The 14153-nt window shown below is 37.1% G+C and overlaps 1 protein-coding gene across 6 annotated transcripts in view; it reads left to right on the top strand.

Moving 5' to 3' along the window:
- Nucleotides 1–14153, top strand: part of pum (pumilio) — a 631542-nt gene that overhangs the window by 445773 nt on the left and 171616 nt on the right. For 5 of the 6 annotated variants that reach the window (XM_067757886.1, XM_067757898.1, XM_067757890.1 and 2 more), the window contains one exon: nt 6448–6489. The exons of the other annotated variant lie outside the window; for it this stretch is intronic. In XM_067757886.1, the coding sequence (XP_067613987.1) occupies nt 6448–6489 (42 nt within the window). The remainder of the gene's footprint in view (nt 1–6447; nt 6490–14153) is intronic. 6 annotated transcript variants of the gene reach the window in all.

Below are 14153 nucleotides of genomic sequence, written 5' to 3' on the forward strand. Positions count from 1 at the left end.
GATGTATATTTTTATGCATGAACCTCGTGCTGGATATGACCATGTTTCGAGCACCGGCAAAGTCAATCAGCGTCAGTCCGTTAGGAGAAGTTTCATTGTGTAGGCTGAACTTTCCGACTGTAGGGACAAAACACCTTCTTTGCCCATCCTGGCGTTAAAGTCGCCAAGCATGACTTTTATATCATGACGGGGGCAGCGCTCGTATGTGCGTTCTAATTGTTCATAAAAAGTGTCTTTCACGTCATCGTCTTTCTCCTCTGTCGGCGCATGGGCGCAGATGAATGATACATTAAAAATGTTGCTTTTATTCGGATAGCGGCGAGACGCTCGTCTACAGGCGTGAACGTCAGCTCTTGGTGACAAATTCTCTCTCCCACCACGAATCCGACGCCGAAACTGCGCTTATTCGTATGGCCACTCCAATATATGTCACAATTTTTGATCTTCTTTCTTCCTTGCTTCGTCCAACGCATTTCTTGGATGGCGGTGATGTCAGATTTTGCTTTGACGAGGACATCAACCAGCCGGGCATCTGCACCAATCGTTTGCCATGGTCGTCATCAATAGAGAGTGTATTTATCCGAGGCTTGTTGTTATATTTCATTGGAGTATGGTTTTACGTGGCGGGTCCAAAGCCCAGCGCACAACCCGCTCAGCGGGGGTGAAAATATTACTTGGCACGTTTATATAGCGAGCCGCTTGCTCCAAGACAGACGCCCGCTTGCAGCCGCACCTAGAGGTGTACAGACGCTGCCGATGAGATCTCCCCCGGCTAGCTCTTAAACCGATTATGACAGAGTGGCCTAGCCAGGTTGTCGCCTTCTCACATTAGCTCACCGCTAAACGGATTTTTAGCGGCTACCCAGAGGATACTTGGCCGCAAGCGACCGGCAGTAGTGAGCTGCTTGAACCGCATGCAAAAGAATCGCTCTGGCCATTCCCAGGTGAATGGCGGTCCGAAGCTTTCCCCACTTTCGTGGACTTCTACACACGGCCCCACCCTCCACCTTTTCTCTTCAGCGAGAACATATATCGGTGTGTTTCCCGCAATGACCAGCTCTATTAAGCTTCAGTGTGTGCCACTGTATTAGCCTAATATATTTGTATATAGAGCTTTAGAGTGCGATTTTCTTCTTTTTTTCTCAGCGTATCAAGTATCAAAGATTACATTTAACAAATTGTGCGTTGGTGTGCGTGTGTGCAAAATCTACAACAATTTCGCTACAGTGTTACATATTTATTATGTTTGTCAGCTACAAGCCACGTTTTCCTCGTAGTTGTCGTCATTCTTGTCCACTTTTGGCACTTGGGTGTAAGAGTTATATATTGTGCCAGCAGCGCATGCTCACACATGAGCGTCAGCACTAGCTCACTGTACTTGAGTGCTCCTAATTCCTTTCTCCACTCTTTTTCTTTTTTTCATGCTATTTACTTCTTAGCGTTGTGGCTGCGTTTGACATTCTTTGCCTCAACATGACTTCTGGTTTGTTTCCTTATTTCCTTTTGTATATAAAAGCGTGTAAGCTTTCTTTTCATTTTCCTTGTCCCTTTGGAAGTAGTAATCCCTTCCTTCTTAGTGCACCACAAATGTGTCACGCCATATATTTTGTTGTTTCTTGCGGTATTTCCTACCAAGTGGTACTTTAAGACAAGGTCGCACTGTCCGTCCCATGTGTGCGTTCGTGGCGGAAATGTGTGACGCTGAGAAAATAAATAAAAGTATAAAGAACGGTTGAGAAGCAATAACATATTTCTGTTTACATGGTGGATATAGCAAACTTATTTTGCGTTGTGAATGCAGAAAATGTGAAAGGAAATTAAACCGCAATAAACACCTTAGCTGAAATAAGAAGTATAAAAGCTCTTCAACTTGGCTGGCTCACAGCTGTCCTTTGCACCACGCTTGTCAACTAATTCACTTTCACCGCTGTGCTAGTTTTCTTCTTTCTTAAGTACTATTATGTACTTAAAATTGCTCAGGTGTAGTTGAAAGTTTATAAAAGCGCAATGTGTAATTAAAATTTTTCTTTTTCTTCTGCGTGGCATTTGCTATAGCGTTAGTTTTTGTTGTATTTACATTTTGCAAGTCCTTTTAGTTTCTCAGAACTTTTTTCTTACTGTTTCCTTTCGAGCTTATTATCTAAGCTAATTTTCATAACTTATTTTCGTATATATTTCTTGAAAGTTTGTATCTTCTACTTCTTTCGCCAACAACAGTAATTCAGTTATTATTTTTGTTTCCATATTAGGTAAGTAGTAAAATAATTAAAAAAATTGTTTTTAATTGAAATTTCTAAAAATGTGAGGCGTGGCATAACCTGAAAAGAAAGAAACATTTACTGGCATATTGCGATGGAACCATTTCGAAAACCGCCAACGTAATCATCATCAGGCAATTTTGTAATGTTATCAAAGGTTTCACCGGGATTCGAACCGTGAATCACATGGTGAAACTGCAGTTGCGTTCAACCACTAGGCTATCCTGCTGGTATTTGTTTTCATGCTTAATTCAGTTTTTCTCATTTCTACACTAACAACACAATTGAGACATATACCAGCACCAGCACCTTTGATAACATTACAAAATTGCCTGATGATGATTACGTTGGCGGTTTTCGAAATGGTTCCATCGCAATATGCCAGTAAATGCTTCTTTCTTTCCGGTTTCTCTTATACTGTTTTCACACAGAAACTTAATGATCTCATTTCACCTTCTAATGAAATCGTAAATTTTTTGCTTTCACACAGAAGTAACTGCTCGATTAGTATGAAGGATGAAATGTCAAGCGAATAAAATGACAATGCTATGTGGCAGACAATCATACATAAAAAAATTCCAAATGTCAAAATCGTACTGCGCCGGTAGTTGATGTATCAAATCAAATAAAAAAGGTTATAATCAGCTGTTCGATGCGGCCACCTTGTATCGTTCCGCCATGCAGACAATGACATTTACTTTGACAAATGACATTTTTAAGCACTGAACACACCAAAAACTAAGAAGCGGAACGCTGCCACAGAGTTGCATTGTACTTTTGACTTCATTAGGCATTCGATTAGCTACTAATGAAATAATTATAGATTCGAATTTTGTAGGGAAGATTAAGCTCAATAAGCGTCTTAATGTAGAAAACTCCTTTATCATTCAATAAGCCGTCTGTGTGAAAACAGTATTAGAAAACTTAATAATTGAAATTCAATTATTATAAGCCGGTATTAAGCTCATGAATTCTTAAATATAAGTATAAACCGAACACACCATTAAACAAAAATACATAAATATGTAAAACTGAGCACGAGTTTACAAAGCTTCTCATTCGCAACGAAGAAAAACTTTACAAAAACAAATCTACATAGCACACAAATTAATATAGAGACAAAATGTCTCAACTGTGTTGCATCGGGAAATTACTTAAATTTTAATTACAAAAATCGTTCACAACGGCCGGCCTGTAGAGTCAAGCTAAATAAAACCGTTTAAAAAAATAAATACAAGGTGCGAGAACCTCCGATTTTAGGTCGATCTTCTCTTTCAATTTGTGTCGTGATCCTTTTTAATTTTTCCTACACATTGGCGAGACGGGACGTACATTTTTTACACCGACTCCGAACAGCTTCAGCAAGGCACGTGAGTTTTCAATGAGAAGCTTTTCAGGGCAGAAATACATTCACTGTATTTGACGAATCACTGCAGAGGGGGCGACCACGCTAAGAAAAACGTTTACTAATTGTTTCTAAATTTTTCATGTTCCTTTTCCCGGGACTTGAACTCAGAATCTTTGGTGTGGTAGGCGAAGCATGCTAACACCACAGCACGGTGACCAATTTCTGTTATTTTAGTATAATGCGGTACGTTCTTTTTCCATTATTAGATGGGTAGATTAAACAGAGTGCAGTTCTGTTATAACAACAACATGCTGGATATATACAGGGCATTATCAAAACCTTCAACGATTACTCGTCAGACCGTCTAGTCGTTATCGTTTTACATCTAATGCCACTAGCTTACAATAAGGCTACCAATCTTGCTATTTTGTTGCTGACTATTTTCAGCGGTTCCTAAATAGCAAGCCATGAATAATCTGATGAGGAGTCGTGAGTGGTTTCGAATATGTTAGTATAACTATAGCCAGGAATCGCTGAAGCTATAAGCGCTGTCTGGATGATCTACTACCTAATGCACGAACTGTTTTCTTGTGTTCTATGCTGCGTTAGTTCAGCTGATAATAAAAACGAAATTTAGTGTGTTGCATAACTAACCCATCTTAATCAAGACATGGTCGGATCCACGAATGGAAATCGGAAGAGTCTCACCATGGGCAGGTGTCGCTGAGAATATCATCTTCTTTCGACGATCTTCCTTCTTTCCAATAATTTGGTCTAGTTAGCGTAACGTCTGGTAAGAGTATGTTGATGTGTTTGTAAAGCTCGCACAGCTGACACTACTAAACTTACTTCGGTACACATGGATTCCTGGTTCAAAAAACTAAAAAAAAAAACAACTATTATCATAAAAATTATTGTTATAGGCCTTGAGCTCGAGTTCCTTCATCAGTAGGCCGATAATAGCAACAACAATTCTGTACAAATATTTCGTTGAACTTTTCTCTCGAATACTACCACGTCAGTCTTTGCAATAACGAGCCGTAAATGTTTCGATGAGGACGTATTCAACTCTCCTGAAGAAATTTCAAAATAGATGTGTGCCTTATTCGCAACTTTATTGTGAAATATGAATATACAACACAACGCACCAAACCAGTGTCCAAGTTTTTGTCAACATCTTCCCAGAGGGTTTAACTGTCTTCGTCCTTTTTAAAATGAATTTACCAGTTCGCCATTTTTATGGGATACAGCACGGGATTAAGAACTTGCCTCGTTTGACGAATTTTTTGGTATAATCGGCAGCTACTCTGTTGGCTAGAAGCTCAAGATCTGCGGCTTTAGGCAGCCACGTGGTGGCCACGTGGATTATTTATCATACCAAGTGCTTCTTAAGCTAAGTATGACCGTGTTTCGGCCATCGGCGAAGTCGATAAGCCCTAATCCATTAACAAATGTCTAAAATTGCTGAAACTCCTCTCTGAATCCACCCTGGTCAAGACGGAACCACATTTCGACAAAATCCGGGAACGAAAACCCAATACTTATCTCAAAATTTGAAGTTTAATTGAAAAAAAAAAATAATGGTACTTTAACCCTTCGGAGTGAGTTAGTTTATTACTGCAAAATTTCCTCGATTGTATCTTATCGGGAATTTGCTTTGTTGGGGTATCGAGCTACCTGAATATTAGCCGTGTTTTTTAACACGCGTATATCCGTTTACGCTTAAACTTTATATTGACTGCTAAGAGACAAACTATAAATACACCTCTGAAATTGCTGCGCATAAATTTTGTCCTACTAAATTTCAATACGCATTATACTCAGATGTAACTGAAATATGTGTCTTTGTTTCACCCTGTACACTAATTCTATGTATTATATGTGTGTCCACAATTCATCGCAACTGATTCAGCTATATGTTATACCCTATGGCCATCAGAGCGTTGCGTCTCCGCTTTTCGATACACCCTGTTGCTGTAGCTAGTTGTTTTACCACAGCCGCTAGATGGGTCTCCTAAGCATTATCTAAGCGAAGATAGGCGTTTTTTAACACGCGCAAACGAAACGTATACGCGCGTGTTAAAAAACACGGCTATTGTTTTGTCTATATTTTTTCCGCAATCCTCGATATGCCAAATTCTATTAGGAGTGACACATTTAATATCTTCGATTTATTCTTCGATATCAATGTTAGCTTTGTTAGTATCGAAAACCATAATAGGGCTTACTATTATAAGAACCAAAATGAATTGTTTTAGCTGCTTGATTTTGGACCAGTATATTAACTTGTTTGTTTTTCACTTTACTACGCGTTTTAATGCTGCATCATCTTCTTCAAGGAGTCTGACTCCAGCGTCAACTAGCTGGCTTAATTTTGAATCATAGAACCATTATTTCGCTAGGAATTTTATGAAATCGGTGGGCCGACCTATTATTCGCTTAATAGCGCTAGTATTGCAATGCATTGACACTGACGCTAGGCGACGCTGGGGTCGTGATGTTTGGATTTCTAGCATTTGGACTTTGACTTTTATTATTTTTCTAATGACATATGTCAAGAAAATGTAAGCCATAGGGGTGAGACTTGTGTTCTTGTACAGTTATTTACTACTCTTGCTTGCTTTTTTAGATATCTGTGGTCACAAGCTATAACCGCCTATGTATACATATGCTTTTTTATAACTCTTTTTCCATTAACGCTTTTGACCTAAGTTTTATAAGTATATATTTTTTTTTTTATTTAGTTTATTTACTTAGTTATATATTTTAAGCTCACATTCTCACAATAACGAAGCCTTGTCACATCTAAGTAATTATTTTTCTGTTTTCTTTTATTTCTAGGTAAGTGATGACGTGCTCGCACTAGCTTTGAGTCAAAATCAAGTAAGATGCTTTTTTATTATATCGCTTTATTAGTTTTTGGTCTTAATTTAACTTTTTATATGTTTTAAGTAGTTAAGATATTTTATATAAAATTTGCTTAAAATTTTTGCGAAACTAGAAGCCCAATAAAGCAATTCCACCAGTTCGATAAAATGGAACACGTAGAACAAATTTTATTTTCAAGGTCTTATGTGCTGCGATTACCTGAAAGATTACTTACTTACTTAATTGGCGCTTAACCGTTTAAACGGCTTGCACGTCCAACAAGGCGCGCCAGTAGCTCCTTCGCTTCACACCAACAAAGTCTAATTTCAAAGTCTTATGTATGTCCTGCGATTACCTGGAAGATATACATTAAAAAAAATATGTCCAAATTTCACGAATATCAGCGACATGGATAAATGCAATAGCGAGCCCGAAAATATCAAAAATATTGATCGAATTTAGTCAATTTATTTATTTTTTTTTTTTTCGATAATATAAGAGACAATTACTATGAATTTTTTAATTGAAACTATTCAAACCAATCCCAAAAAAGTTTTCGAAAAAATTCGAAAATACCATACAGTTTTACGAAAATTTCAAACTTTTCACTTACAGTTTTCGGAATATTTTTGAGTATGCCATTTTGTAGCCCAATCAGTTTACGCGTGACAAAGTACAATTTATAGGTCCGCGAAATTCGTATTGATTTTTGACAAATATTTTTTGTAATGGTGCTTTAAACTTTCCTTGATACGTACGAACTATTTTTATAGGGAAGAAAATCTTAAAAACAATTCGAAAAAAAGTCAAAAATCAATGCGAGTTTCGAGAGAACTATAATTTGCACAAAAACTGCAAACTCAGAAACTGAGAATTTTCGCAAAATTTGTTCGAATTTTCGAAGTTTTTTGAACACGTTTTTCATATTGTTCTGCATTACTTAAGTTACAAATTTCATAGAATTTTTTCTAAAATTATCGAATACAAAAAAAAAAAAAACAAGTAAGGACGGTACTGTCTTCAGCTGTGTCGAAGACTTCATACCTTTCATGAATGGGGCTTGTGAGGATAAAATCCCCCAAATTAACTTTTTAATAATCATCTGGCAACATCTCAACATTGTTACTCACAATGATATTTAATTGTGAATATTAAAACAGCAAGAATAAAATATAAACATAATAGGTCATGAGATATTGTAATGTAGTGTGTAACAGTGAACCACATATATGTGGGGTGAAACATGAAAAACGATTGGCAAGAGTGACATCGACATTTTCATGTTTCACAGCCATTAATATAATTTTCGGCAGCTTTGACAAACGTAGTACTATTTTTCATAGAGACTTTTTCCAAGTACTTTAAAAATAAAGTAATCATTAAAAAGCAAATTTAAATTCAATTCTTGCTTTGTTTTAATGGAAGTGAAAGTGTGGCGGAGACGGTCTCCACGACACATAGGCAAATATTATTGATTTAGTGGCAACTTACGCCATAGCGACGATATGGAGGCGGCGTCCTCCAAGATAGCTATATCCGAACAGGGAACGCCACATGGCGTTCATCCGAAGGCCACAAACAGTCAACCGAAGGTACGTAACAGGCTGAACAATAATCTTATCCCATTCGTAATCTCCAAATAATGCGCTATATAAGATAAGAAATATATAGTGAAAAGATGTACATACCTAAACGATTTTAAGATAAATGTAAAAAAATGGCAAAAAACCCCCTTATCTGAACGATCGGTTGTATGGGATATATATTACATATAGCTCCGATTGAAATGATTTTTACAGGAAATCTTCTATGATATATTAAAATATATATCACCAAGTTTCACGTTTTTATATTGGAAACTAAGGCAGAAATGGCCAAAAATCGAGCTGTTGTATGGGATAGGTATATACTATATACATATACCTCCAATCAAAGTGATTTTTTCAAGAAATCTATGATATATTAAAATATATATCACCGACTTTCACGTTTATGCTTTCTAAATTAAGGGAGAAATGGCCAAAAATTTTCTGTCTGAACGATCGGTTGTATGGGATATAACTATATATAGCTCCGATCAAAGTAATTTTTTCAGCATACTTCTATGATATATTAGAATATATATCACCGAGTTTCACCTTTATACTTTCTAAATTGCGGCAGGAATGACCAAAATCGACTTATCTGTACGATCGGTTGTATGGGAGATATGTGTTATAGTGGTCCGATTCTATCGGATCCGACAAATGTCTAATATAATACAAAAATACATCCTTTTCCTTGAGATATCTCAAAATTTGAGGGACTAGTTTGCGTTCAAACAGACAGACGGACGGACAGACGGACATGGCTATATCAACTCAGTTCGTCGCCCTGATCAATTCGGTTTACTTAATGGTGAGTCTATCTTCTATATTTCTCAACGTTACAAACATCGGGCCAAAGTTAATATACCATTTCATGTTCACGAAAGGTATAAAAACAACGTAACTGACGAAATTTAATAAAAAAAATGCTACTCTCATTTTCGTATTCGCTGCTGTAGGGTGCATCATCATGTATTTCAGACAAGTGCATTATTTGCATCGATACATATTTGACTTATTTTCACACATGCCGAACATATTAAATACATAATTTACTATAAAGAACCACAACAGATCAATAACAAATTTAAATACAAAATGCCACTGCCACTAAAACCAAATATATCTAAACATTTTGTATTTTAGTAACATTGAATGCCAGTAATTGACACCATTTCTTGCTGTCATTTAACTTTTTTGACTTATGCGTCTGTTGCGATTCTATTGGCGGCATAACTCATTATATCTAATATAAACTCATTTATATTTAGAGTGGCACGTTCGTCAAATAATTTTTATAGAATAATTTTGAGTATGTGATATGCGTGCATGCAATTTTTATTGGATTGCGAAATTGGTAGGTACAACAGTGTTCACAAAAATAGAAGTGGCAACTTTTCACATTCTTGTTTCTTCACGCCACTGTTGACCGATAAAAACTTGTAACTTTAAAGTGCTCCGTCTACCTGGGAACCAGCGTTAACAGACAATATCAGAGAATCACTCTTGCCAACAAGTGCTACTTTGGTCTGAGTAGGCAATTGAAATATACAGTTCTCTCTCCTACATTTAATTAGTGTACTCTTAAAGCTCCACTTAGTATAGCTGGGAGTCATAGACTGTTTCGAAAGAAGACGTTTTGGATCATTTTTACTATCGCGAAGCCGGAATCACTGGCATAAAATTAAGAAAGGTTATACCAGTAAATAGGGACGGCTCCAAGCTAAACGGTAGAGTATACTCAAAGAAACTTGACCTCCAGCTCTCCAACAGACTACCCAGCCACTGCAGTGTATTCCAGGCAGAAGTTTCAGCCATAATGGAAGCAGCATCTAGGATAGGGACACGTACTGTTGCCAAAGAAATCTTTATTTTCAGCGACAGCCAAACTGCCATAAAATCTCTTGGTTCCTACTCGTTCAGTTCTGAACTAGCACTAAACTGTCGCCGATCTCTTGAAATGATGGCCCAATAGAGCCGTGTATACCTCACATGGGTCCCTGGACAAAGAGACATCGAGGGAAACCTCATTGCAGATGAACTCGCTAGGCATGGTACAACCAGGCATATTCTTCACGGACAAGAACGCTTAGGAATGCCCCAGTCCACATGCAAGCTAAAATAACACATCCACCGTCAAGCCGACGAAAAATGGCTACAAACAGCACGGTGTCGAATATGGAAGGAAACCTGGCCTAAATGTGATCCTAAAAGATTCCGCCACGTGTACAGCTTAAGTAGGGATACAATTTACACAGTTGTGGGGGCGCTAACTGGTAGGTAGCTAGGTTATAGGTAGGCATGCAGAAAGGTTAGGAGTGCCTTATCGTCGATGCTGCAGGATTTGTAAAGAAGATGCGGAGGAGGAAACGGTGGGTCACCTAATCTGCAACTGCCCGGCACTAAGCGGACCACGGCAGCGCTTTCTGGGTGCTACATTTCTAGATAATCTGAGTCAGGTTGTGGGGCATGACGTCAAGGACCTGGTAACTTTTATCAGGTCCTCGAAATGGTTCGAAGAGGAACAGTAACGGTGTATTTTCGTGGTATAACAACGTGCCTAATACTACTGGCCTAAGTGTGCCCTCGGGCAGCCACCTCAACCTAGCCCATAACAGAAAAGCTACGCTTCATGAGAAACACTTAGAGCAAATCGTAATAAGGAAATTCGGAAAATGGTAATAGAATTGGAAGGAGAAACGAAATTAAATGAAATGTTGTGCCACCTTCAACGCCAATTTAAGTAAGGGTATGAGAAGCAAAATGTTAGCAAATGAAAAATACAGTGAAAGGAATAGAAAGTTAAAAGAAAGATGGAAGAGAAAAAGTATTCCTATCAACATACGAATTTGGCAGCAATGAAATATGGCGTTGAGAAAGAAGGAACATGTGATTGGTTCCAATAAGATTTATATAGCTGTAAGCTGAGGATACTAAGTACTACTCTTCGGAGGTTATCGCGGTTTACATTTGTTTTTTTTTAGGGATTTTAGACTGATTTGATACATTTAAGGATTATATTACGGACTCGATGAAAGTTATGGTCCAACTGTTACGTTCAAGGTTATGGTAGTATTTACGGTGATAGTAAAGATTATGTTTATTTTTGCGGTTATGTTTACGGGTTTGGTAATGGTTAATGGTTACGGTGTGCCTGCGAAAATTTTAGCTTTTTTTATGTTTTGGAGGTGCCTCATCGTGACTTTAGTTCATCCATACCAACCGCTTGAGGTTGTAGTTTAACTCCGAATTACTACCAAACTAGTCCAGCCCTATTTGTATATAGTACTTATGACGGCTATTTTAACTGTTGAAGCTTCTGGTCGTTTCGTTTTGTGCCATATACGTAGATCAGCCCTTAGGTAGACTCTTTTATTTCAGTATACCTCCTTCAATCTTCCTACATCACAGGTTCTCCTTCTATCACCCTCATTTTTGTCGTCCTCTTAGTTTTTGTGACTGTATTGCTTCTCCTATGTCATTCGCTTCTTCCCTCATTACCTCTCCCTACTTTAATTTTATTTGATTTTCCTTCTAAAACTGCGCTATCTTCTGTTTTTTCAACCACTCAACGCAAATGAAGTTTTTATCAAAACTAATGAAATTTGATCAACGATAATGTGAAATGTGAAAATTTTGCGTATTAACTAATGAGGACACGTATTTTCGCTTAGCAAATAGTATCTCTTTACATATGGTGTCATCAGCAACAACAGCAACAACAACTAACGAAAAGCGACATGAAAAGCGACATGAAAAGCTAAAAAGTACCAAACAAAACAAGCAGCACACACACATACACACCACAGGTATATATGTATACACACCAACATAACATTCGCTCATGCAGCAAAATTGCATTTTACTACAGTTACATTTGTTGTTATTATATTTTATTTGGGCGCTCAACTATTTTATGGTGTTAAAAGAAATACTCGTGATTCTCCTGTCCACGCATTCATCTTCTTCCCAACCACACATTGCTTTGGTTTTACGTGATAAAGTGTCAACATTTGACAAATTCAGTGTTTGACAAATACTCCACTCTTTCACAGGGGGATGAGGTTTTTGTGGTTTCAGGGTTTTGTAAAGGGTTATGCAATGCGCTGGGTGTTGAAGTGTGTCAATGCTAAATTATGTTGGACAGGAGTGGGAAGGACGTTGCTTTGCGCGCGAATTACAGCATTCATTAATCTTGAACGGATTTTTTGTCACTTCTGTTCTTGTTTGTTATTTTCAAAAAATTTCAAATTAAAGAGTGGTTTAAAGTGAAGAAGAAATTTAAAATTAATTAAGTAAAATATTCGCATACAAAATATATTTATTAAATTTTAGAAATAGCTAATGGGTACTACAACAATTAAGAGTACGCTGAATCGAATTTTTCGATCTTTTGAAGACTTCTGCAAAAATTAGTTTCGAAAAGCGTAATACTGTTTTCACACAGAAACTTAATGATCTCATTTCACCTTCTAATGAAATCGTAAATTTTTTGCTTTCACACAGAAGTAACTGCTCGATTAGTATGAAGGATGAGACAGACAATCATGGCGGAACGATACAAGGTGGGAGCATGGTGACATACCTACAAACAAAAAAAATTCCATGTACTTGTAAATTCGATGGACAAATGTCAAAATCGTACTGCGCCGGTAGTTGATGTATCAAATCAAATAAAAAAGGTTATAATCAGCTGTTCGATGCGGCCACCTTGTATCGTTCCGCCATGCATACAATGACATTTACTTTGACAAATGACATTTTTAAGCACTGAACACACCAAAAACTAAGAAGCGGAAGGCTGCCAACAGAGTTGCATTGTGCTTTTGACTTAATTAGGCATTCGATTAGCTACTAATGAAATAATTATAGATTCGAATTTTGTAGGGAAGATTGAGCTCAATAAGCGTCTTAATGTAGAAAACTGCCTTTATTATTCAATAAGCCGTCTGTGTGAAAACAGTATAATATTGAAAAATGTATGATATTTAACCCAAGTTGGAAGGTCATATTTATAGCATTTACTTTATCATTATAGTGGTAGCATACTTTTAGGCGCTGCTAGCAGGAATTTTCAGGCGAACTCGAAGGTAAAATGGAGTTTTTAAAGCGAATGTGAAATCGCAGTCGAATCTTTAGACATTTTTTTTTTTGTAAACGAATTTACTAGCGAATTTCGCTTGCCTTGGAAACTAACCCGAAGTGGTCCAATACCGAAATAAACCAACAAGAGACCCTTAAATAGTACCGAAATAATCCGATATAAATCGGAAAATGGTCAAAAAAATAGAAGGGCCAGTACAAAAAAGTGATATGAATGCGGTGGTTAGAATGGTGAGATAATGACGATGTTAATGATAATACTGATGATGGTAAAAATGACGATAAAGTGATGTCGAATACTTGAAAGGCGATTACAGAACGAAATTCGCAAACTAATTTTTAGGTGTACCCAAAGCTGACGGGAATCTTTAAATCAAGATTTCACTGGCAAAACTTCAGCGAATTTTTTTTATCGGAAACGAATTGGCGCGCGAATTTAGCGTACCATGGAAATGAGTCCGAAATGAAATTTTGCTTGCTTCGAAAAATGTTTAGGCACTCATTTGATGACGATTTTCGCTATGAGAACTTAAAAACGAAATTTAATGGAAATTGGACTAAAATTTTCTGGAGAGTGAAAGTATTGAAGGAGCAAATTTTAAGCAAATCAAAATTCGGTGACGAATTTCGTTATCGAATTTTAACTGAAAATTCACTAGCGAATTTTGATTGAAGACTAATCGAAGTCCGTTTACAAATTGAACAGTGAATCAAAGTTTCATGACGAATTTCGTCTATGTATTATTTGAAAACTTTAAAGCAAATGAACTTTCGTTGCCAATTTTGACTAATTAATGGACGAGTCAACTTTGCCGAATGCTGTAGAGCCATTTAGAGAAACTTCTCGACGAATACGAATTCGATGACGGATTGCGCTTTCGAGTTCGGTTAAAACTAAAATTGAGGACGTATTTCCTCAAAATTTTCGGATTTCACGGCAGATCTTTTTTGCATGCTTTCAGGCTAAAGAAAGTGGGCTTGCAAAGTTTT

Source organism: Eurosta solidaginis, chromosome 1, assembly GCF_040869045.1.
Source record: "Eurosta solidaginis isolate ZX-2024a chromosome 1, ASM4086904v1, whole genome shotgun sequence".
In the NCBI taxonomy this organism is placed as follows: domain Eukaryota; kingdom Metazoa; phylum Arthropoda; class Insecta; order Diptera; family Tephritidae; genus Eurosta; species Eurosta solidaginis.